The sequence below is a fragment of the Spermophilus citellus genome, assembly GCF_964194105.1.
Source record: "Spermophilus citellus genome assembly, chromosome: 4".
Classification (NCBI taxonomy): Eukaryota; Metazoa; Chordata; class Mammalia; order Rodentia; family Sciuridae; genus Spermophilus; species Spermophilus citellus.
In genome coordinates, this window is record NC_138185.1 from 112389093 (window position 1) to 112414057 (window position 24965).

The 24965-nt window shown below is 45.6% G+C and overlaps 1 protein-coding gene across 3 annotated transcripts in view; it reads right to left on the bottom strand.

The window, feature by feature from the left end:
* The window catches only part of NOX5 (NADPH oxidase 5), a 58638-nt gene that overhangs the window by 27760 nt on the left and 5913 nt on the right, over nt 1-24965 (bottom strand). For all 3 annotated transcript variants that reach the window (XR_014021843.1, XM_081293268.1, XM_081293269.1), the window contains exons 4-12: nt 21208-21418; nt 20060-20294; nt 18685-18838; nt 18270-18448; nt 16959-17141; nt 15255-15387; nt 4341-4483; nt 2009-2203; nt 165-209 (exon numbers count right to left, since the gene is read on the bottom strand). Coding sequence is in view for 2 of the 3 variants with exons in the window: in XM_081293268.1 (XP_081149394.1) it covers nt 165-209; nt 2009-2203; nt 4341-4483; nt 15255-15387; nt 16959-17141; nt 18270-18448; nt 18685-18838; nt 20060-20294; nt 21208-21418 (1478 nt within the window). In the remaining variant the exon portion in view is untranslated. The remainder of the gene's footprint in view (nt 1-164; nt 210-2008; nt 2204-4340; nt 4484-15254; nt 15388-16958; nt 17142-18269; nt 18449-18684; nt 18839-20059; nt 20295-21207; nt 21419-24965) is intronic.

The window sequence follows — 24965 nt, forward strand, 5'->3', positions numbered from 1 at the left end:
GGAGGAGGGTTTGGTTAAATAGTCTGGATACCTGGAAGTCAGCCCCGGGGATTAGAGGAATGGAGGGATCAAGAACCAAAGTAACCTCCTCACAAAGGCAAAGATGGCATTTCCTCAGAGGAGGAAGGAGGTCTCCACCACAGCCACTTCCTGGAGCCTCTTACCTTGATGTTGCAGAATCGATGGTTCTCAGAGGACATCTCAGAAGCCTGCAGGGAGTAGAGCAGAAAGCTGAGTCTGGGAACCGACAGAGCTGGGCATTTCTTAGAAGCTTGCAAGCCCTTGCCAGTCTGAGCAACTGTATTGAAAGGGAATTGCTTTTTCTGTCCAAACCATTTCAGGATCCTGGATCCTTTTTAAGAAGGAATATCAGCAGTGTGCTGGTAAACTGGCTCCTGGTGGGGGGCAGGGTGGATCTCAATCACCAAGAGATTAGCATATGTCCATTTCTGTGGCCTAAAAATCATTGGCCCTCTGTATCCGTAGGGCCTACAGAACACAGACTCAGCCCACTGTAGATTGATAATATTTTGGGGGAAATTGTGCCTGTAGCAAACATGTATAGAATTTTTTCTTGTTATTATTCCCTAAACAATATAGTATAACAACTATTAACATATGTAAATGTCCATTTAAAGTATATGGGAAGATGTACGTAGGTTGCAAAGTCCACATGATTTTATTTATGGGCTTCAGCAGATTTTAGTACCCAGGAGGGTCCTGGAACCAATCCCCCTTGGACACTGAGGGACAACTGCACTGCCATCATAGCTCCCAACATATGACCGTGTTTAATAACTAGCTCACAAAACGGAGAATTTAACAATCAACTTGTAGGGTTCAGTGTGAGTCAGCTCCAGAGCAAGGCTGAGGAAGACTCAATCACACCTTTAGCTGCATGTTCTCATGTCTGAGATGGAATGTTCTTTTCCCTCTGCCTAGAGCCCCTTTGCTCTTCCCTGGCTGTCAAATCCCTGTGCCTTGGTCCATGTCCAGCTCATTTGAAGCCACATCTCCTCTTTGAGGCTTTGCCCTGATGCTTTAAGAAAGAAAGGCACTGAGGGCCTGGGGCTCTGCCCTGGGGCTGGTGCCGGCCCTCTGGGTGGGGTCAGGCTCTGCCTGCAGTGCCTGACTACTCCAGACCCAGCACAGGTAGACGGCCAGAAACACATGCAGGTCAACACCCTTGCTTCTAGAAGGTGGAGGAAGCAGAATGCAGAACAGGCTGCAGAAGCCTGTGATACCTCCCTCAGAGGAGTTGAGGCTGAGGGCGTGGAAAGGATTGGCCAGTTCCCCAGAGTTCCACGTAGAGTCTGGGTCTCCTGTGATCCATCCTGTGTCACATTACACCATGCTGCTTCTTCATCTTGGGGTGGGGACTGCTTAGTGTTGGACATAAACTGCTTGTGGGGGTTTAGGAGGTACCTGGGAGAGGGCTGCTCCCCTTTCAATTTTCTCTAATCCTTCTGATGGCAAAGAGAAAGACTTCAATTCTGGCCAACACATCTTTAACAGCTCCTTAAGACTAATTTCTTAGAGTGCTGATAGACCTCTCCCGGATCCCTCTCTGTTTTCTTTTAACAAAGTGAGAAGGGAAAAGTGAAAGTGAGAGAGGGAGTGTGTACCTGCAGGGAGCAGGCCAGTGGGCAGAGCCTCAACAGGCAGAACCATCTAGAAGAATTTAATACCATGTTTTCATTGTTTTTACTTTAGAGTTAGCATGTTTATGGCACACAATACTGATTTTCCATTAAAGATAACAATCTAAGGAGTCTTTTTAAATTCGATTTAGAGTACTGTGGTGATGTAAGAGAATATTAAGTAGAAAATATTGCTAATGAGCTGTGAATGTGGCAACAGTTACAAGGGTGGAGGCAGATGGTTGGCTGCAGAAACCCCACTCCATGTGGGTCCTGCCTGAGAGTGGGCTTGCCCTGAAACCAAGGATGCCAGGCCAAGACCCAGCACCCCTGGGCACACATGTCAGCCTCCACTTCCCTGGCCTTACCAGGTCCCTGCCCTGAGAAGAGGCTCCCCACCATGCTGGGGTCCCTTCTTCAGCCTTTATGGGGTCCTGGTCTTTGTCCCCCTGGCACTGTGGTTCCTCGGTCCCGTAGGACATCAGCTCCATAGCGACATTCTTGCTGGAGGACTCAGCATCCTGTGCTGAGGTACAGGAGTGGCTGGGCTGTGGTTGCAAATCCTGTTTTGTTTCAAAACAGAAATTGCTTTAATATTACAGAGTCAATTCCTGTTAGTTGTAAAAACATCACATATTACAGAAATAATTAAACAATAAAATGAAAAAGTACAGGATGACAGCTACCATAAACATTTTCTCTGCTCTTTAGACACTCTTTTCTTTAAAAAAAATATTTTTTTAGTTGTAGTTGGACACAATACCTTTATTTTATTTATTGTCTTTATGTGGTGCTGAGGATCGAACCCAGGGCCTTGCATGTGCTAGGCAAGTGCTCTATCGCTGAGCCACAACCCTAGCCCCTAGACACTTTTTTCTAACATACACATGTGTATGGGCACACATACCCACACACACACAGACACACACCTGCACACACATGCACACACACACTTATTTTATACCAATGGAGCATCCTGCTTTGCAACCTGTCTTTCCCACTTCTACACTCTGACTAGCTTTCCATACTAACAAGTTGAAATTTCCATAATCTTTCTTAGGCAATTTACTATTCCATTATGAGGGTGATCAGTAATTTCCCTGGCTGCCTTCTGTTGCTGGGCCTTCTGACTGTCTTCATTTTCTCATTATCATGAGCGACCATGCGATGTGGAATAGCACATTTCCTGTCATTATCCCTAGACCCTAGTTTACTTCTCTGCATAGCATTTGTTGTCGCCTGACATGTTACATGTGCATTTCATCTGTTCATCGAATGCCTCTGCACCAGAAGGTCAGCAGTGCTGTCTCTTTTGCCTACCGACATATCTCTAGCATCTAGAACAGAACCTGGAGAACAGTAGGTGCTGCGCTCAGTAAATATTTGCTAAAGAAATGAACAGGGCTTTTTGTGCACCTGTCCAATTAGCTTTTTAGCATAAATCTCTAAAAATGGAATTGCTGGGCCAGTGGGTGTGCATATTTAAAATGCTGACACATATGACCAGACTGCCTGCCAGAAAGACTGTGCCAATTTATTCTGTGGCAGCAGGGTCTGAGGTCCCACGGAAACAACCTGCAGTGTGTCTTCCTGCTGGTTCCCAGTGTGCCATGGCTCATCCGGTTTGCAAGTCAGCTTCTTCCTTCAGGAAGTTTCCTCTGATTACTGGAAGAGAACTTTTCTTTTTTTCTACATTTTCCTCCACATCCCACAGTTTTGCTTTTGGCACCATTCTGGAATGATCTTTTCCTCTGGCCAGACAGGATTCTACCTGGTGCCCCCACTCCCCCAGCACCCACGTTGAAGGCAGGGCTGGGACCCGTGGGGGCCAGTGACTCCTCCTCCTTTGACCTTCAGATATATTAACTAGTCTCCAGGCCAAGAGGCAGAGTCTCGTGTTCAGCTACCCTCAGCTTCCTGGTCTATCCTTATTTCTTTGGGAGCTGCTCTGATCCATCCGCATTCCTCTCTCCCCCCACCCCCAGTACTAGGGATTGAATCCAGGAGACTCAATTGTTGAGCAACATCCCCAGGTCATTTCATTTTTTATTTTGAGACAGGGTCTTACTATGTTGCCCTGGCTGGCCTTGAACTTGCCTCAGGCTCCCAAGTCCCTGGGATGACAGGCATGTGGGCCACTGTGCACAGACGCTGTTTCTCCAAACCCTCCCTGGCACTAGCCACCTGGCAGCCTTATGGGCTTCATCAAGGCTCCAGAGGTAACAGTGCTGTTACTGCTGGTGGTGATGATGACACAGGGGCCCACCTGGACCATGCTGCCATTTCCCTCAATACTCCATCTGCATTCTTTGGGTCGGTGCTTGATGGGATAAGATGAGAAGGGTGAGCCACGGAGGAAAACTATCTCCATTTCAAAGAAAAATAGCAGGCTCAGTTAGACAAGACAAAGACCATGCAATTAGAAAGTACTGTCCAAGAGACTTGGAGGTCAGAATGTTTCTGGTCTCAGTTTCCCCACTCCTTCCACTGCTCCCTAACCTTTCTAATGCAGGAAATCAGGATGGAAGGATCTGAGGTGGTCAGGCTTTGAAGAGGCTCTTGGACCACACAGTCAGCCATTGCCTAGCCCACTAATGCTGCCGTCCAGACTGTGTGCACAACAGCTGCTCCTGCTGACCAGGAAGAAAGTGACTTGGTCCCCAGGGTCTGCCTCCATAGAGGGCCCCTGCAGCCACCTACCTGGGGTCTCCTCTGACTCCTTCTCATCCTCAAGCTCCTTGACAGCCTCTTGGAATCACAGCCCACAGGGTCTGACACCTTGAAAGACTCATACAGCCTGTTTGTCCACTGGCCTTGGGACCGGATGTGGAGCTCGATGGTGTCTGAGGGAGAGAGGGAGGTGTCTGTGCTGGCCTCCAGAAGGGAGCAGGGCTTGTCTCACTGGAAGCATTGCCACTGGGCCTCAGTGGTTTGAGTCCCAGTTTGAATGTCCTTCCTCAGGACCAAAGTAGGAACCATAGCACTGGACTTGGATCTTTGACTTCTCTAGTGCAGTCTTTGATCCTTCTTGATGCAGTCAACCCAAGCTCAATGGGGGCTCTGTCCCCTCCAACAGAGGAGGGGTGAGAGTGCCCCTAGCAACTCCCTAAGGGTAGGGCTTCTGCCTCATTCATCAGGTCAGAGACTCGCCAATATGGGGCTCTCCCCACACCGCTACTGTACAAGTAGGTGCTCAGTTCATAGTAGGAGCAACTGCTTTCACTGCAACCGGGCCTGAGGGGTAGCAGGTGCTTACTAAGGTACTCTGTTTAGTGAATGACTATGAATGACTGGTGCTAAGGTGGTATGGGGTGGCATAACCCCTCTGCTGGGGGTGCCAAAATGAACCTACCACTTCAGAGCAACGGCACCTTGAGAGATCTACTCTGATCTCGCCCTGCTGCTTTTTATTTTTTACTTTTTTGAACTATAGACTCTTTTAGCAGTCCTGTGAAGGTAATGGATAGCCTCCTTCTCAGAATAAGTCTTTTAAATACATAAAGTAACATGCATAGAAATTACAGATGAAAACAATTATAACGAGATAGTCACCAAAATCAAAACAATTGTGATTTAAGAACGCATGTGCTCTTAGATCAAACATGACAGGAAATCCCCAGGAACTACTGATCACTGAGGTAATGAGGAGGTAGATGACATCCTGAGGTAGCAGCAACTGTATATGATAGAAAAAAAAATCTGGCTTTTATTTTGAAAAAAATAAAATACAAGTATTGTTAGTGTGACTGCATATGTAATTGCAGAAGATGCTCCATTTCAATTCAAGGTTAGTGAAAATAAAAACATCTCCTTTTTTCCCAGTCCGAGTTCATGAATAAGCATGTAACCTGGTTTGACTGTATTTTATAGAAGTGTAGAGAGGTGAGGAGTCCCTGAACTTTGGGCCCGCAGCCCAGGTCCTGTAGCCCTGCTCCCTTCCCTCTCTGCCGTTTCCTCCCTGACTGTCCCACCCCTGAGGCAGGTCAGCCAGCTCTGCATCAAAGCTGGCCTGTGCACTAGTTCCAGCAGACTCATTGGGCTCCTGCAGGAGGATGAGAATAGACAGGAAGTCCCATCTCAGGACTCAAGAGATGGGCAGATTCCAGGCTGAGCCCCTGATAAAACCCTTGCAAGAACTGGTCAAGGGACACGGTTGGTAGGAACATGGTGGAGGGAAGGGATTGAGCCGCCCTGTGCCCCTTGCCTCTGCACCTGCAGATCTCACCTAGTCGGAATACTCCATCTCTGAGAGTGTTAGAGGACCCCTATCCAGCTGCTCTCCGTGGAAATCACCAGCGCTGTGACCCCACAGGGCTCCGGGCCTCAGAGTTCCAGTAGGACGCCTGGTTGGAGCAGGACCCAAAGCTGGAAGTTCTAGCCCACACAAGGCTCTGCAAGCACCTTAGCAGAATCACCTGTCAACACATCTGCAGCACACAAGTCTCTGCGAGCATCTTAGCAGAATCACCTATCAACACATCTGCAGATCACCAAGACTTAGCTCTGCTCCCACACAGGACACTCAGCTGCTGCCTACCACAACACAATGCCATCGCCAGGCTCCCCCCACCTTACCAACACCCGGGCGCTGAAAGCAGACCACCGCCACCTTGGCTCAACATTCTAGCCATATTAGCTGGGGGCAGTTTCCAGATCGGATCTCCAGGGGCCAGGTACCAGGTTTCCAACCTTTCCCCCTCTCCAGTGGCGGTAACCCAACACAGTAGCTGCCCAACACAGGAGTGCGGTGCAACCAGGGAGCTGCCCACGGGAGCCCTGGGGTGAGAGTTTCCTCAATTGGGAACTGCTAGGGGAGAGGGAGAGAGGGCTAAAGTCTGGAGCCTAACAGACCAGTAACTGGGAAATCTCCAGGTAAAAGAAGGAGATAGTACCGGTTGCTCAAGTCATATGAGCGTCCCCAAAAGAGACCCGTGAGGTGCGGTCTCCCTGCAGGGACTGGCAGGTGCCACTCACCACATCCAGGTACCCTGCGCCAGGACCAGTCTTCCCACCCTGGTTACCTCCACCATCTGGAGGGCAGAGACACCAGCTTACAAGAGATGACCCCACCTATTGAATGGGGAGAGAAGCAGGGAAAGATACGGATCTCTAAAGCTAGCTACAACCCTGGTTTCTTCCTTTGAGTTTTTTGTTTGTTTGTTTTTTCTCTTCTATCCCTCCAGCCCTTACATCCTTAACATATGTGAAACCAAGAAGTTTGCATGAACTAGGTCTTTGAGGACTGAGTCATCTGAATAATATAATATAGAGCTGTTGTATATGCCCTTTTTTTCTTTTCCTTTTTATTCTTTCATTTTTCTTTCCCCCTCCAAATTTTACTGTTTTGAAATCTGTATTTCTAAATACATGTGTGTTTGTTTTATGTACTCTACTGTCATCCCACGTACTTTCCTACCCTAAATTACTTCCTGTCTATTCTCTTGCTACTAACCCTCTTCACTAGATTTCTCCTTCACACTTCCTACAACATATTAACTCTAAATCCTCACATCCTACCTTCTCAACAAACCATCCTACGCCCCACCCCCAGTTTATTGTCCACCGTAAGAAACTGTAAACCTTTTTATAAAACTCCTGATTGTATTTTAGATAATAATTGAATCTAACATTTCTGTACATTGACACTAAACTGTAAATGTCTTAATAACAACAAATTGTTCAAAGGTGGTATATTGTTGATATTGGGATCTGTTAATATTGTCCTTCCCCACAAAAGTGAGGTCTTGGAACCCTACAAGAGCACTTCAAACCTGTAGGGTAAAACACAATAACAATCAAGACCCACAGAGCTGGAAAGGAAGACAATGAGCAACATGAAAAGACAAGGGAAGAAAGTGCCCTCAAACAAATGAAGACACCACATCATTAGAATCATTGGCAGCCACAGCAGGAGAAAGGACAGAAAAGGAGTTTAGGATGTACATGGTTAAAATGTTCTGTAAACTCAAGGAAGATATAAGAAAGCAAATACAGGCAGTGAAAGATCATTTCAACAAGGAGCTACATAAACAAATTCAAGAAGCAAAAGATCACCTCAACAGGGAGATAGAGGTTCTTAAAAAAAAAAAAAAAAAAACAGGGCTGGGGTTGTGGCTCAGTGGTAGGGTACTTGCCTAGCATGTATGAGGCACTGGGTTCGATCCTCAGCACCACATAAAGAAAATAAATCACTAAAATATTGTGTCTAACTACAACTAAATATGTATTAAAAAAACAGAAATTCTTGAAATGAAAGAAATAATAAACCAAATTAAAAGCTCAAATGAAAACGTCACCAACAGAGTAGACCACTTGGAAGACAGGACATCAGACAATGAAGACAATATATATAATCTTGAAAAGAACATAGACCACATGAACAGAACATTCAAGAAATATGGGAGAGCATAAAAAGTCCAAATTTAAGAGTTATTGGGATAGAGGAAGGTATAGAGGTCCAAACCAAAGGAATGAACAATATATTCAAGGACATAATATCAGAAAACTTTCCAAACATGAAGAATGAATTGGAAATCCAAATTCAAGAAGCCTACAGTATGCCAAATGTACAAAATCACAACATATCCACACCAAGGCACATTATAATGAAAATGCCCAACATACAGAATTAGGAGAGAATTTTAAAAGCCACTAGAGAAAGGAATAAGATTACATATAGGGGAACACCAATTAGGTTATTGGCAGATTTTTCATCACAGACCCTGAAAGCTAGAAGACCCTGGAACAACATAAATCAAGCTCTGAAAGAAATCTTGTATCCAGCAAAATTAAGCTTTAGATTTGAAGATGAAATAAAAACCTTCCATGATAAACAAAAGTTAGAAGAATTTATAGCTAGAAAACTGACACTACAAAACATCCTTGGAAAAATATTCCATGAAGAGGAAACAAAAAACAACAATGAAAATCAGCAGAGGAAGGTAGTACCCTAAAGGAAAAACTAATCAAAGAAGAAAATCAAGTTAAGTTAAATAACAAAAATAAACAAATATGGCTGGGAATACAAACCATGTCTCAACAGTAACCCTGAATGTTAATGGCTTAAACTCACCAATCAAAAGACATAGGTTAGCAGATCGAATTAAAAAAAAAAGACCCAACAATATTTTGCCTCCAGGAGATTCATCTGTTAAGAAAAGACATACACAGACTGAAGGTGAAAGATTGGGAAAAATCATACCACTCACATGGACTGCAGAAGCAAGCAGGGGTTTCTATCCTTGTATCAAATAAAGTAGACTTCAAGACAAAGTTAATCAAAAGGGATAAAGACAGACATTACATACTGCTCAAGGGAACTATACACCAATAAGACATAATAATCATAAATATATATGCCCCAAACAATGGTTCAACTATGTTCATCAAACAAATTCTTCTCAAGTTCAAGAGTCAAATTGATCACAACACAATAATCTTGGGTGACTTTAACACACCTCTCTCACCACTGGATAGATCTTTGAAACAAAAGTTGAATAAAGAAACTATAAAACTCAATGATACAATCAATAACTTAGACTTAACTGACATATATAGAATATTTCAACCTGCATCAAGCAGATACACTTTCTTCTCAGCAGCACATGGATCCTTCTCTAAAATAGACCATATACTATGCCACAAAGCAACTCTTAGAAAATACAAAAAAACTAGAGATACTACCATGTTTTTTATCAGATCATAATGGAGTGAAATTGGAAATCAATGACAATAAAAATTAAAATTACTCCAACACCTGGAGACTAAACAATATGCTACTGAGTGAACAATGGGTTACAAAAGACATCAAAGAGAAGATTTTAAAAATTCTTAGAGATAAATGAGAACATAGACACAACATATCAAAATCTCTGGGACACTATGAAAGCAGTTCTAAGAGGAAAGTTCATTGCATGGAGTTCATTCCGTAAAAGAAGAAAAAGTCAATAAATAAATTACCTCACTTTATATCTCAAAGCCCTAGAAAAAAGAGAACAAATCAATACCAAAAGCAGTAGAAGGCAAGAAATAATTAAAATTAGAGCTGAAATCAATGCAATCAAAACAAAAGAAACAATTGAAGAAATTGACAAAACAAAAAGTTAGTTATTTGAAAAAATAAATAAAATTGACAGACCCTTAGCCATGCTAATGAAGAGAAGGAGAGAGAAAATCAAATTACCAGCATACGTGATGAAAAAGGTAATATCCCAACATATACTACAGAAATACAGAGGATAACTAGAAATTATTCTGAAAACTTATATTCCAATAAAAAGAAGGTATTGAAGGCATCAACAAATTTCTTAAGACATACAACTTGCCCAGATCAAATCAGGAAGAAATACACAATTTAATATCAAGTGATGAAATAGAAGACACCATCAGAAGCTTACCAACCAAGAAAAACCCAGGACCAGATGGATACACAGCTGAGTTCTATAAGACCTTTAAAGAAGAACTAATACCAATACTTTTCAATTTATTTCAGGAATTAGAAAAAAGAGGCAGCACTTCCAAACTCATTCTATGAGGCCAATATTACCCTGATTCCAAAACCAGGCAAAGACATCAAAGAAAGAATACTTTAGACCAAAATCTCTACTGAACATAGGTGCAAAAATTCTCAATAAAATTCTGGCAAATTGAATACAAAAACATATTAAAAAAATTGTGCACCATGATCAAGTGAGATTCATCCCAGGTATGCAAGGTTGGTTCAACATAAGGAAATCAATAAACGTAATTCATCACATCAATAGACTCAAAATAAGAATAATATGATCATTTTAATAAATGCAGAAAAAGCATTTGACAAAATACAGCACTCCTTTATGTTCAAAACACTAGAAAAATTAAGGATAACAGGAACATAGCTCAACATTGTAAAGGCTATCTACGCTAAGCCCTGGGCCAATATCATTCCAAATGGAGAAAAATCGAAGGCATTCCCTCTAAAAACTGGAACAAGACAGGGATACCCTCTTTCACCACTTCTATTTAACATAGTTCTTGAAACACTGGCCAGAGTAATTAGACAGATGAAAGAAATTAAAGGGATATGTATAGGAAAAGAAATTAGCATTATTTGCTGACAATATGATTCTAAAACTAGAAGACCCAAAAAGCTCCACCAGAAAACTTCTAGAACTAGTAAATGAATTCAGCAAAGTAGCAGGTTATAAAATCAACACCCATAAATCAAAGGCATTTCTGTATATCAGTGACAAATCCTCTGAGAGGAAAATGAGGAAAACCACCCCATTTACAATAGCCTCAAAAAAAAAAAAAAAGTTGGGAATCAACTTAATGAATGAGGTGAAAGATCTATATAATGAAAACTACAGAACCCTAAAGAAAGAAATCAAAGAAGACCTTAGAAGATGGAAAGATCTACCTTGCTCTTGGATAGGCAGAATTAATATTATCAAAATGACCATATTAGCAAAAGCACTATACAGATTTAATGCAATTCCACTCAAAATCCTAATGGCATTCCTCATAGAAATAGAAAAAGCAATTATGAAATTCATCTGGAAAAATAAGAGGCCCAGGATAGCTAAAACAATCCTTAGCAGGAAGAGTGAAGCAGGTGACATCACTATACCAGACCTTAAACTATACTTCAGAGCAATAGTACCCAAAACAGCATGGTATTGGCACCAAACCAGACTGGTAGATCAATAGTACAGAACAGAGGACACAGAGACTAACCCAAAAAATTACAATTATTTTATATCAGACAAAGTCACCAAAAACATGAATTGGAGAAAAAATAGCCTCTTCAACAAATGGTGCTGGGAAAACTGGAAATCCATATGCAACAAGATGAAATTAAACCCCTAACTCTCACCATGCACAAAACTCAACTCAAAGTGGATCAAGGACCTAGGAATTAAACCAGAGACTCTGCGTCTAATAGAAGAAAAAGTAGGCTCTAATCTTCATCATGTGGGATTAGGCCCCAACCTCCTTGATAAGACTCCTAAAGCACAAGAATTAAAACCAAGAATCAATGAATGGGATGGACTCAGATTAAAAAGTTTCTTCTCAGCAAAAGACACAATCTGTGAGGTGAATAGAGAGCCTACATCTTGGGAGCAAATTTTTACCCCTCACACATCAGATAGAGCTCTAATCTCTAGGGTATATAAAGAACTCAAAAAGATAAACACCAAAAAAAAAAAAAAAACAACCAAATAACCCAATCAGTAAATGGGCCAAGGACCTGAACAGACACTTCTCAGAAGAGGATATTCAATCAATCAACAAATATAAGAAAAAAATGTTCATCATCTCTATCAATTAGAGAAATGCAAATCAAAACTACTCTAAGATACCATTTCACTCCAGTCAGAATGGCATCTATTATGAAGACAAACAACAATAAGTGTTGGCGAGGATGTGGGGAAAAAGGTACACTCATACATTCTGGTGGGACTGCAAATTGGTGCACCCAATATGGAAAGCAGTATGGAGATTCCTTGGAAAACTTGGAATGGAACCACCATTTGACCCAGCTATCCCTCTCCTCGGTCTATACCCAAAGGATTTAAAAACAGCATACTACAGGGACACGGCCACATCAATGTTTATAGCAGCACAATTCACAATAGCTAAACTGTGGAACCAACCTAGATGCCCTTCAGTACATGAAATTAAACCCCTATCTCTCAGCATGCACAAAACTCAACTCAAAGAGGATCAAGGATCTAGGAATTAAATCAGAGACTCTCTGTCAAATAGAAGAAAAAGTAAGCTCTAATCCTCATCATGTGGGATTTAAAAAATGGATTTGGGGCTGGGGATGTGGCTCAAGCAGTAGCGTGCTCGCCTGGCATGTGTGCACGCTGGGTTCAATCCTCAGCACCACATAAAAAATAAAATAAAGACGTTGTGTCCACCAAAAAGTAAAAAATAAATATTACAAAATTATTTCTCTCTCTCTCTTTAAAAAATGGATTAAAAAAATGTGGCATAAGTACACAATGGAATATTATTCAGCAATAAAAGAGAATAAAATCACAGCATTTGAATGCAGTTGGAGAAGATAATGCTAAGTGAAGTTAGCCAATTAAAAAAAAACAAATGGCGAATGTTTTCTCTGATATAAGGTGACTGACTCATAGTGGGGTAGGGAGAGGGAGCATGAGAGGAATAGACAAACTCTAGATAGGGCAGAGGGGTGGGAGGGGAAGGGAAGTGGGAGGGGGTTAGCAATGATGGTGGAATGTGATGGACATCATTATCCAAAATACATGTATGAAGACATGAATTGGTGTGAACATATCATATATACAGAGATATGAAAAATTGTGTTCTATATGTGTAATAAGAATTGTGATACATTCTGCTGTCATGTATTTAAAAAAAAAGCAATAAAAAAACTGGTCAGAGGACTGGGTTGTGGCTCAGTGGTAGAGCACTTGCCTGGTATGTGTGAGGCATTGGGTTCAATTCTCAGCAACACATAGAAATAAATGAATAAAATAAAGATTCATTAACACCTAAAAAATTAAAAAAAAAAAAAAGAACTGGTCAAATACTCGACATGTCCATAAGATAAACATCTTGGTATCCAACCCCAGAATACCATGTGGACACAAGAGGGAAAAGCTCTACATTCCCCAACATGCAAAGACCTTCAGGACATCCTGCCCACTGAGTGAAAGTGGGCTGCAAAGCCATGGGTGTGTGACCTCAGGTATGCAAAACCGTCTTGAATCTGATTATCTGTGTTGGAATCGAGAGATCTGGAAGCCTGTTCACCAAAGGACTGGCACTGATTTTTCTTCGGAAAAAATTAGTTGAGGGATTTTAATTTTCCTCTCTACATATTTCTCTATTGTCTGAATTTTCTGAGACTATACACATTTATTTTTAACAAAGCAGAAAAAGAGAAATATGGGAAGAAAATGGCATGTCCTCTCCAACCCCGATCCTGCCTTTGTCCCGTGGTCACAACCCAGGTGATTCCAGGGTGGAGACTGTGCAGCTCCACGTGGGGAACCTGGCCTTGGGTCTGCACCTGAGCTGTAGCAACTGGGCCAGAGGCTCTGCTGGCGGGGCTGGGAGGCATCCTGGGAGGCATTAGGAGCTCAAGCTTCTAGTGGTGTGAGTGAGAGAAGCCCTGGTGCTCTTTACCCCTCATTTAGCCAAGCAAGGCTCTGCTTTGACGAGTCACCCAAGATCTTCCCTGGCAGGAGCAGCCGTGCAAGCTACCCTTGCCTGCTGGAGGAACCACCTGTGGTGGGAAGGCTAATTGCTGGCCTGGCCAAGAGAGAAGGGGTCAGGGGTTGGCCCCAAGAACAGCCCACGACCTGAAGGAAGCATGTGCATGGGTGCGAGACAGAGGACAGCTGGGTAAAAGGAGGACAACTGAGCAGTCCTATGGGTGCTGGGGACCCAGAAAGAAATGGAAGTTCAGGGCTAGGGAAGAAGAATGCAAGGGCTTCAGCTGCCTTAGGTCTCTATAATGCTCATGTCCAGGTGGGAGTGTGGAAACCCACCCCCCTTGAAAATGCTTCGTTCTCCTCTGAGCCAGCTATTCCCATGCTTAAGAATCATCTATGGCTCTCAACTGCCTGAATCATCTATCCCAATTCCAACTCTGCATTCAGCGTTTTCCTTGGTCCCATCTTGGCTCTAATTTGCTTTGCGGGCCACATTGCCTCTCTTTCTCTCCCCACCCATCCCTCCTTCTGAAGCCAGAATTAAACAGGCAGTCAGTACAGATAGGTAAATCGAGTCAGGTCTGATCAAGGAGGCCAGACTGTCCCTGAGGGATTGAAACGTTACTTCCTTCAGAGCCCTTCCTCCGCCCTTATCTAGAACCTGCCCCTGCTCCAGCCTGTTGCCAGGGTAACCTGTCCCAGGAATTGCCCCTCCTACAGGGAGCATAAGGTTGTTAATTAATGTGTCCTGGGCTGCTCCGTCCTCCCTTCCCCCTTCAGCCCATCTGTTTCCCACCTTTTGGCCAGCCACCAGCATTCCAGGGCCTGGCCACAGTAGGCAGGAAGGAGACAGATAAGGGGAAGAGGGCAGGAGAGCAAAGGAAGCCTGGGACATAAACAGGGCAGAACACCTCGCTTCTTGGGATACCAGGATACCAGCCGTGGCCCCCTTCTCCCTCCCGGGAGAAGTCTATGTTACCCATTTTTAAATAAGCCCTGCTTTATATCTTGTCTCAGCGTGCTTCTCTAATGTCATACTTCAACATGTGGGGAGCAGGACTCACCAATAACCGGGTTATCACCTCCCTACTCCCTGCCCATCCAGGGCCCATGTTCCCTGGTCTTCCTCTTTTTGCTTGTTCTCGCCCGTCTGCCTCTTCCCACACCTCCTCTCATATCTAGTAAACTCCTATTAATCTTTTGAGTCTGAGAAGCCTCCCCACTTATTCCACCAAGCTGGCCCCTGCAGAACCTTCTGGGGCAGCTGCTATAGCCCTTGCCACCCCACTCGAGCAGTTTTCATGTCTTCCCCATTTTCGAGGGAGCTGAGGACAACTTTCTGTCTCAACGTGGGTCAGCACCATGTTCCGAGCCCCCAGGCTGCAGCAGGCCCACGGCAGGCACTGGGCAAGTGTGTGGTGAGTGGTGGGCGCTGCCGTACCTTTCTGCTCTGGAGCACTGCTGATGGTGAAGGGGTGCCACTCATAGCGAGCGATGGTGGGGATGTTCAAGTACAAGTAGTCCCCAGGCCTATAGTGGAAGAGAGGGGGCCGCTGGATGATGAGATGAGTGACCTGAGAAAGAAGAAGGAAGCCAGGTCATCCTCTCTACCCTGGAGCTGCCAGGGGCATCAGAGAGAGGGCAGAGCCTGGGCCACCCCTTCCTCCAATGGTGACGCTGTCTCTGCCTTTGAGTGGGACTCACCCTGAAGCCAGCCTGCTAGATACCTGCTGGGTGACACTCAGGGAAAGGACAGTGGCGCTGCGCTAAAGGGTTTTTACCCCACTTCTCCCTCCTGGGCTTGAGACTTCCATAGCACTTCCTGTCAGCACCTGGCTGGCATCCCACTGCAATGGACTTCTCTTCTTGAGCGACAGCATCCTCCTGGATACTAGCTCTAGTTTATTGGGCACTTACTATGTACCAGAGCTGTGAGGAACACAGTGAGCAAGAGTGCGAGGCCCCACAGCAATCTTCTGATATAAATACTGGTCTTCCCCACTTTAGGGACAAGAAGCTGAGGCTCTGAGAGGTTAAATAACTTGCCCAAGGCCACCAGGCAGGGGGCTGTGGGATATAACTCCACCAGAGGCTGTCTCCAGTGCCTGGTCACACAGGGCACCTCATCATTCGGCATCCTGAGTCCTCAAACTGAAGCTGTCCAGAGCTGACCCGCCAGCACTGCCTCCTTTTTCTCTGTCAATGGTGCCACTCTGACACCTGGGAGATGGCCTTGGCTCCTTCCTTACTCACCCCAAAATGCAGTTCTACCTCTTGAGTTTTCTGTGGTGGGTGCCCCGCCATCCCATGGCTGCTGCCTCAGGGTCAAGGCCTCACAAGCTATGGGCTTTGTATTTGCTAGCGCTTCCCAATGGGTCTTCTCCGAGACACTTTCCACAGAGCAAATAAAGAAATCTAGCTAGAGTATGAATTGTCCATGTTTGCCCCACTTCACCACCATTTCCTCCTACAAGTGCAGGGGTTCCGGCGGCCTGCAGGGCAGGGTCCAAGCCTCAGAGGTCTTTCATGGCCACACCCTGCCCACTTCTCCAGCTTCTCCCTTGGTTCCAGCCATGTCAAATTCCTAGAGGTCCCTTAAGTACAGTGTGCCCCTTCACTACCCTGGGCCTTTTCTGAGCTATTCTTTCTCTTACCAATACCCTTTCCCAACTTTCATAGCTAGAAAATTCTTATGCAACCCTCAAAACACTGAGGTGGCATCACCTCCTTTATTGATTGATTGAAGGCTTCTCTGATTTCCCAGACAGGAGTTTAATACTTCCTTACACTCTGCTTCTCTCTCCAATACAGCTCTGCTCTATGTGAAAGGGCTGACTCTCTAGAGAGCAGGCAGTGTCTGTGTGACTTATCACAGGGCCTGCAACCTTGCAGCCACTTAATATATTCTTATGGAGCTGAATTGGGATTTTCTCCCTTGTCCTGGCCTTTTGATGTCTGTCCCATCATTCTTCTTCCTAAAGGGTCATACCTGAAAGGCTGGGCCAGGTCTCACATGGTGTGGGTTTCCTCCACTACCCTGGCTGCAGTTATACCAATGTGTACTTCTTTGGGGTCTAACAAGGTGCCCAGCACTCTGCCCTATCACCCGCCACTCAGGGTTAGAGGAAAAAGCCCCCCCTTGCACCTTGGAGGGGAGGAGGTTGACTTCCACAATACTCAGGGGTGCCATGCGGGACTTGATCAGCCCCATGGCCTTCTCTAGGAGGAACAAGATGCCGGGGACCAGAAGCCACTTCCAGAAGTTAGGCCCATGCAGGATGAGAAGGATCCACAGGGGCAGGTAGGACAAGTGGGTCCAGTAGAACACCTGTGGGGGTATGAGGTGGTCACTGCCAAGCTTGAGGCCTGAGGGTGGCACAGAACGAGGGCCCAGAGCCTTGACTTTCTCTCGGGATGGGGATAGGTAAGAGGCTGAGGTGACTGATGCACATTGCTTCTTTGTTCTGGGGCTTGACAGAGGGAGTCTGGAAGGGAAGATTCTGATACAGAGGCAAACATCTGAATGTGCCTGGCAATGTTCTGGGCAAAGCAGAGTGGACACCAAGGTCCCTGTCCACTGGCCCCTACTCAGGGAGAGAGGAAAGACAGCAGTGGTTTCCTGGGAGGGGAAAAGAAGGAAGACAGTTTAATGCCTGCTCTACCACCATCTAGGGGACCTTGGGAAAGTTCCTGACTTTTCTGAGAATCAGAGTCCTTATCTGTCAAATAAGGATGTGGGTTCCTGCTTCAAAGCCTGTTGCTGCCACAGCGGGGATCCATGGCATCTGTTCCTGATGTGGCCAGTTCAGTCCAGGACACAGTTACGGTCTCCAAACCAAGCTGGCCGCACCTTCTAAATCCTGAGCAGACTGGAGGCAGGAAGTGAAGAAGGAACTGACATTTTCAGAGCACTATGTGCCAGGTATGGGACCAGAAGCTTCGCATATACTACCTCGTGAACTTCCTAAAATAATGTCAAAGGTGAAGGATTAGACCTTCATTTTATTGATGAGGAAACTGAGGCTCAGAGAGACTGAATGAGCAGAAAGTGGTGGAGTGGGGATTTGGACCCTGGCGAGCCTGAGTTTCTTTCCCCCTGTGCCCTCTGAGCCTGACTTATACCAACTGGGGCAAAGGGGTAAGGTCACAGAAAGGCAGAATCTGCCGTCTTCAGCTGGCACATGTGAACTGGGACCGACGGCAGAGCCCAGATGGCACAAAAATAGCATGCAGACCAGCCTGGGGCTTCCTGAGCTCTGCAGCAAGTCAGAGGGGACACAGCAAAAAAGGAAAGTGGGTTATATACAAAGATATGAAAAATTGTGCTCTATATGTGTAATAAGAAGTGTAATGCATTCCGCTGTCGTGTATTTAAAAAATAAAATCAATTAAATTAAAAAAAAAGGAAAGTGGGAGCCCAGCTTGGAGAGAGGCAAAGGGGTCAGGGCTGGGGCACCTGGAAGTGGCCGCTCCTGCGGACACAGGGGCTGGAGCAGATGACCATAAGCAGCAGCAGCAGCAGCAGTGCAACGCCCGTCGGGGAGGCTGAGCCGTGCACCCAGCCGATGCCAGGCCGCGTGGTGAGCAGCAGTTCCCAGAACTGGAAGGGGCTGGCCCCGGACTGAGCCAGGAGTGCTGCAGACAAGCACAAGACCGCTCTTGCACCTGCCTTGCCTCTGGGACCCTCTGCATCAAATACTGGCCCAGGCGGGAACTTTGGCTCAGAGTGCTGGCCCACCTTGGGCCCCTCTGCTTCCCTCTGCAGGCAGGCAGGACACCCAGGGGCTGCACCCATGTTCAGAGCTGGGAGCTGTGTAATCCAGGGGTTTGTGAGGCCCAGGTTCCCCCCAGCCCTCCCCTAGACCACTTACCGAAGTTTACAACGTGGGCCACAGTGTGCACAAGGGATAGTCCCACCACCATGTAGCCCATGAGCTGGTGGAACTGGATAACGTAGTCCAGGGGTAGGACCTGAGTCAGCCACGTGGCTCGTAGCCACGTAAGGCAGCGCCTGAGCATCAGCACCTGCGGGTAGAGTGGCAAGAGCCCTGCCCAGCAGCTCCCACTTGTCCTTTCCCCAGCAGGGTATGCCTATGTCCCCCTGAGCTGCCTGGACTTCCTGAACAGACCCCCGCTGCTCCCCAGCCTTTGGTGCTCACTGAGGTCCACAGCTGGGTCTCTAAAGGAGAGTCTCCAGAATCAGGGTGAGAAGAAAACGCTAGAGTGCCTGCATGTGTTGTTTTCTATCGAAACAAAACGAGAAACGTAGAAACTTTCACTAACGTTGAACATCTGCATTGACAAGGTACCTCTTTACCTCTTTAGTGCAGATGTCAGATGGACACTTGGCACGTGCAGTTCTCAAGGTGTCCTGGGGAAAGACCCCGCTTTCCAAAATGCAGAGCAATTGGCGCAGGCTCCTCACTTTATCATTGCGATTGGTGGATTTATGTGTGCCTAGATATGTGGACCCACAGACTACAGTGTCTGCTTTAATTAAATGAAGCTAACTACGTCCCCCACCAAGGGCAGGCAGCTTAAGAGGATTCACTGCTGGGAAGCTGCAGAGTGGAAGTAGCATAACAAAGCAAGAGTGAGAGATCAAGAGAATGAGCCATGTGCCGCACATTCCTGGCATGAAGTCTGTCAACTGGTTATGGGGTTGAAACAAAGCCCACTCTGGCAAGAAGCTGGTAATTCCAGGAAGCATGTTTAGAATAGAGATGTGCATCCCTGATGGTGAAGGGGAAGTCTGGCCTTACAGTGATATTGTGCCATAGCTGTATTAGCTAAGAGACTAGTTCATGCATATAGTAAAGCATATGAAGGATTTTTGTTAGTTTTGTTTTAATTGCAGGCATGTGAGATACAAAATGCTTGGAGACCAATTCCATGGTGCAGAGGATCACATTGGGACTTAAATTAGAAGTGACCTGAAGTTTTTTTCTCTCTGAATGGAGCCCTGCAGAGGCTTTACCATAGGGTTGTTGTGAGACCAAATGAAATGTACTTATCACCATGCCTGATACATAGGAAGCGCACCAAATTGCCAGTTATGTTATTCCTTACTGGCTGTGCAACTGTGGACAAGTCACTGTCCCTCTCTGGGCCTCAGTTTCCATCTCTGGGTGCTGGCCCAGGTGATTTCTAAGATGCCATCCTGCCCTGCTATTTCTAGGTGTCTGTATGTGAGAACCCACATTCTCCCCTGACCTGCTTCCCTGCAACATGCCAGTGTAGCCCTACCGCAATGAAGCTGCAGTTGAAGTTGAGGCACTGGCCACAGCCTTTGGCCACCATGATGCTGGCACCAAGGGCCCGGTGTGCATTGGCTGCCAGCACAAAGAGCAGCACTTGGAGGCCAGTGTAGGTGGCCAGGCAGAGCAGCTGGTTGCGGTGGTTGTGCCAGTAGGCAGCTGTCAGTGGGCGTGGCCTGTGCAGAGGAGGACGGTTGGCAGGTGGTGTCAGCCAGCAGGCAGCACTGCAAGACAGGGGACTCTGCTCAGAGGGATGCAGTGGGGCAGAAGAGGGGAAGAATCTGTGTGGGCTGTGAGGGTCACCTAGAGACCCCCACCTGCTGTGGCCCACCAACTCTTTGGAGCTGTGCAAGTAAGCCAGCTTCCTTCCACACTAGGAAACAGAGAGGTCCAGACTTGGTCACTGTCGCACAGTTAGGTGGAAATGGAATGGAACTCTGGTGTGTTGGATGTCACAACCATAGCTATTTTTTTTTATTACCTCTGTTTACTTCTCCCATTTAAAAAAAAATGGCAACCAAAAAGGAGAGAAGAATCTGAGATACACTTTGGTAAGTAACCCACAAGAAAGTTAAGACACAAAAAGAATGGATTGCAAGATTGGCACTTTTCAGACAAACTTGGGTCTGCGGTCAGACTCCACTCTTATTTTCTCCACAGGATTTACTAATTGTGTACTTTTCTACTTTTTTTTTTCTTGTTTATTGATATGAATTGCATGTCTCCAAAATGTCTCCCAGCAGAGTTGAGAACTCAGTCCCTGCCAAGCACTGCCCTTATTTTGAATGGAGCTTGATGTGTGGTGGCTGTTCAGCCAATATTTGTTGCTAATTATTTGTGTGATCCTAGGCAAGTTATTCAGAAGTAATTTTAATTTACTTTTGAAAAAATAGGCATTGTTATAAAATGCATTATTGCATGTGAAAGTGCCCCCTGCACGTAGTAGGTGCTTAATACTGTGAATTGATTCTGAAGAGACCGTGCAGAAAAAATGGAGGCAAAACAATAGCTGCTCGCGGGACAGATCTTTATTCCCTGGGAAAAGGGCACGTGGGGACTACGCTGGGCAGGCGCCCGCCCCGCTCGGGACCTGGGTCTAGCCCCGACTCGGGCAGCGCCGGAGCCCCCGCAGCGTACCTGATGGTCAGGTTCTCCATGACGCCGGGGAACTGCTGCAGCTCGTCACAGAGTTCGTCGAAGGTGATGGCACCGCTGCCGTCCTTGTCCGCGGACTGGAAGAGCGCCAGCGTCAGCTGGTCCAGCTTCTCCTCCGGCAGCGAGATGGCGCTCTCGCGCAGGCACGACCACAGCACAGTGCGCAGCTCGTCGGGGTCGATGGAGCCGCTGCCTGTCCCGGGTGAGGACGGAGGGGGGAGAGGGCGGAGCTGTGGCAGCCCTGCAGAAGCCCTGCAGATGCCCTGCACTCACATTGTATTGGGTAGCGGGTGTTTTCTCGTCACCCACCTTCAGTTTTCTGCCAACCATTTCCCTTTAGGCGCAAAGACAAAGCAAAGGACCAAATGTCACCTTCGTGCAGCTCAGAAACCTTCCATGGCTCCCTACTGCCTAGCTCAACAGAAATGAGGGCCTCCTCAAGTCTGGAGAATCTTTGACCTCAGTGGATGGCTTTCTCCAGAATCAGTGGTATCCTCGCTAAGTATCCTTCAACTTCCAAGATGATCTGCCTAGAAAAAGTACTTGCTTAATCTGTAAGTAGCTGTGCACTCAGACTTCATTATCCATGAGGCCAACCGAATATGGGATGGTGTTGAGGAGAAGGGCCCTGTTGCTCTCCAATGTACAGCAGAATGTTTATCATGTTGTCTCAGAGAGTCCACAGCTGGGCACTCCAGCCCAGCCATGTGGCCTTATGTGGATATGGGTGGTTAAAAGTGTGATTGACAGCCCAGTACACTGGCACACACCTGTAATTCCAGTTATTTTAGAAACTGAGGTAGGAAGTTCGAAAGATCAAAGCCTGATCAATTTAGTGAGATACTGTCTCCAAATAAAAAGTAAAAGGGCTGGGGATATAGCTCAGTGGTAGAGTGCCCTGGGTTCAATCCCCAATACTTTAAATAAATAAATAAATAAATAAATAAATAAATAGTAATGGGTAAAAGAAGTCAAAAACACCTAAAATAAGATTTGGAACATCTTTTCTGTAATTATGTTCCATTTTTTAAAAAATGTTCATTCTTCCTAAGCAGCAGGACAGGACTGGGATGAATGTTTGCTTGCACTGCTTTAGATGTAGACACAGCCATGGTAGCATCCTGCTTCTGGCCCTTGCTGTGTTATGGTGGCTCTAAGTCTTTAGAGTATAGACTCTCTCTCTTTGCCCATCTATCAAATGGGGATAATAATTTCTCCCTCCAGATTTGGTTCAAGGATAATGGACAATTGTGAAACATCTAATACAGTGTCTGAAAGAAATTGCATATACATGGGAATTTTTTTTTTTTTTTGCAGAGGGGAGGGGTTACCGGGGATTGAACCCAGGGGCATTTGACCCAGGAGCCACATTTCAAGCCCTATTTTGTAATTTAGAGACTTGGTCTCACCTCACTTTTGCTGAGACCGGCTTTGAACTCAGCCTCCCAATCTGCTGGGATTATAGGCATGTGCCACCATGCTAGGTCGCTCAGTTTACATGGAAATTCTTATTGGTATTGTGATCATTATTTGGGCCCAAGTCAAAGCCCAAAATCACTTTACAATGTAGAGTCTAACATACCACTTTCTGACCACAAAACCACCAGCTTTCTTTCTCCCACCTTTGTCCTGAAGTGGCACCCCCTTTCTCCACTGAAAAGTCTTAATTGGGCCTCTCCAGAAATCTTCACCCAGACTGATTTTAGGACTGTCAGCAAAAGAGTCTCTGTAAAAGAGTCCAATGTAGATAAACTTCCTATTTTCATGTCGCCCTGTTTACTTGGCCACTGGCTGAGAAGATACCAGCCCTCCAGGTGCTGGACACCCCCTTACTAGTTTTTCACAAACATATCCAGAATAGTACTTTGAAGAAATGTGCAAACAAGGTTCTGGCCTTGAGCTGGGCTTCACAGAGATGTCTACATTTTTAAGATAAGAGAAGTTACCAGTTGGGCTCCATGCTAACAGCTGGCAGGGGGAGAATAAAAAGGGGAGAAGAAGCTCTCCCCTTCTTAGGTGTTGTCCTTGAAGGGTTAACTTGCCCAAAACAGTGAAAGAAAAAGCTGCTTTTATGGGAACTTCTGCATACTGTGAACTTCTGAGCCCCTCCCCTTACATGCTGGGTATAAAACTCTGAAACTCCCTGAACTCGGGGTTCAGGGGATTCATTGATTACAGCAAAAGCTGTGCCCTCTGAACCTGGCTACAGCCAAATAAAACTGTTTCCTGCTATCTTCAGTGCCTTACCTCGTTTATCCCTACAACAGTCCCCCAAGGCAAGGTATACATTTCTTCTTCCTCCAGTTACAGATGGACCCCTCCTTATCAGGTCATTGATGACCCCCCAGGTGTGAGCAAAATTTGGTATTTAGGAACAGCCAGTGATGAGGGGACTGGGAAGGGGGCTGAGGAAGATGCTCAGGAAGTAGGCATGGTCAGCAACTCTGGGGGTTTCTCTAATTCCCATTCCCACCTGACCCCATCTAGCTAGACCTCATTCCTGGAACCTGCTCCCCAGTTGCATGGGCTGTTGACCATGCCTGCTTCCTGAACATGTCGGCATCCACATTTAAATTTTTTGGAATGCAAATCCAGTCCTGTCATTCCCCTGCTCAACACTTTTTGATGGCTCCCCATTGCTCATTGAACTGAGACTCCAAACCATGGCCTTTGCACTTATTAAAGGCAAAAATGGGAAGAGGCACTTAATAGAACACTCTTCTCCCAGCCTCTACCAGAGCCCCTCTTGTTTTCCAGCTCCTCCTTTCATTCTTCACATTAGCAAATGGTGGTACTGCTCCCCCCACCCACCCGCCATAAAAATCAAAGCAGAATAAATCAGCGTCCACACTCTTCTGCAGAAAAAGCCAGCACTCCAAGTGGCTGGCTCTGGCCCCGAAAGTTTAGATGTGTAAGCTGGGAAAGGTTCATGTTGCAGAGCAGGGAGCTTATTTATTTACAGGGGTGCCAGCGACCAAAGAAGGGGCTTTGGCTGTCCCCTGTGCTGAGAAGATTGGTCTTCCTCCCTTGCAGTAGAGCCTGGGCGGGGTGAGCGGAGGCCATGCCCCTACCAGGAAGCTGCTAGGCTGGGCTTCCTAGCTCCCTGTATTTATCTTTCGTTTTTCTTAATATTTAAAAATAATTTTGAAATCTCCTGCCTGAACACATAATATAAGCCTTCCTAGGAATTTATACTAAGGAAATAATCAAATAAATCACCAAAGATGTACAAATCAGGATGTTCGTTGAAATTTTGTTTATAATGCCAAAGAGGAAGGGCGGTAGGCTGCAATTCTCCATTTAGGTAAAGGGATTTAAGTAAACAGAACTTAAACTGATAATAACAGTTAAATAGCTGATTCCTTTAATTATCCTGTGTTTAAGCACTGTTCTGAGTTTACATAAATTAACGAATTTATTCCTCCTCTCAACCTGGGTATATACTATTATCATTATCATTATCCCCATTTAATAGTTTAAAAAATGAGATAAACAAAATACCTCAGTAAGTAACATGCTAAAATTCAGAGATGAAACTGATATTGGAACCTAGGTAGCCCAGCTTCAGAGTCTGAGCCCTTAACTACTAAGCTAGGCTACACAGCATATGTGGGAACCATGAAGCCGCACTCAAAAACAGTGCAAGAACCCCTGTGAGTTCCCACAAGTAACAAGTAACAGTATTAGAAAGGAAGTGGAGAACTTGGAACAACTGTCCATTGCTGAAGGAACATAAAACT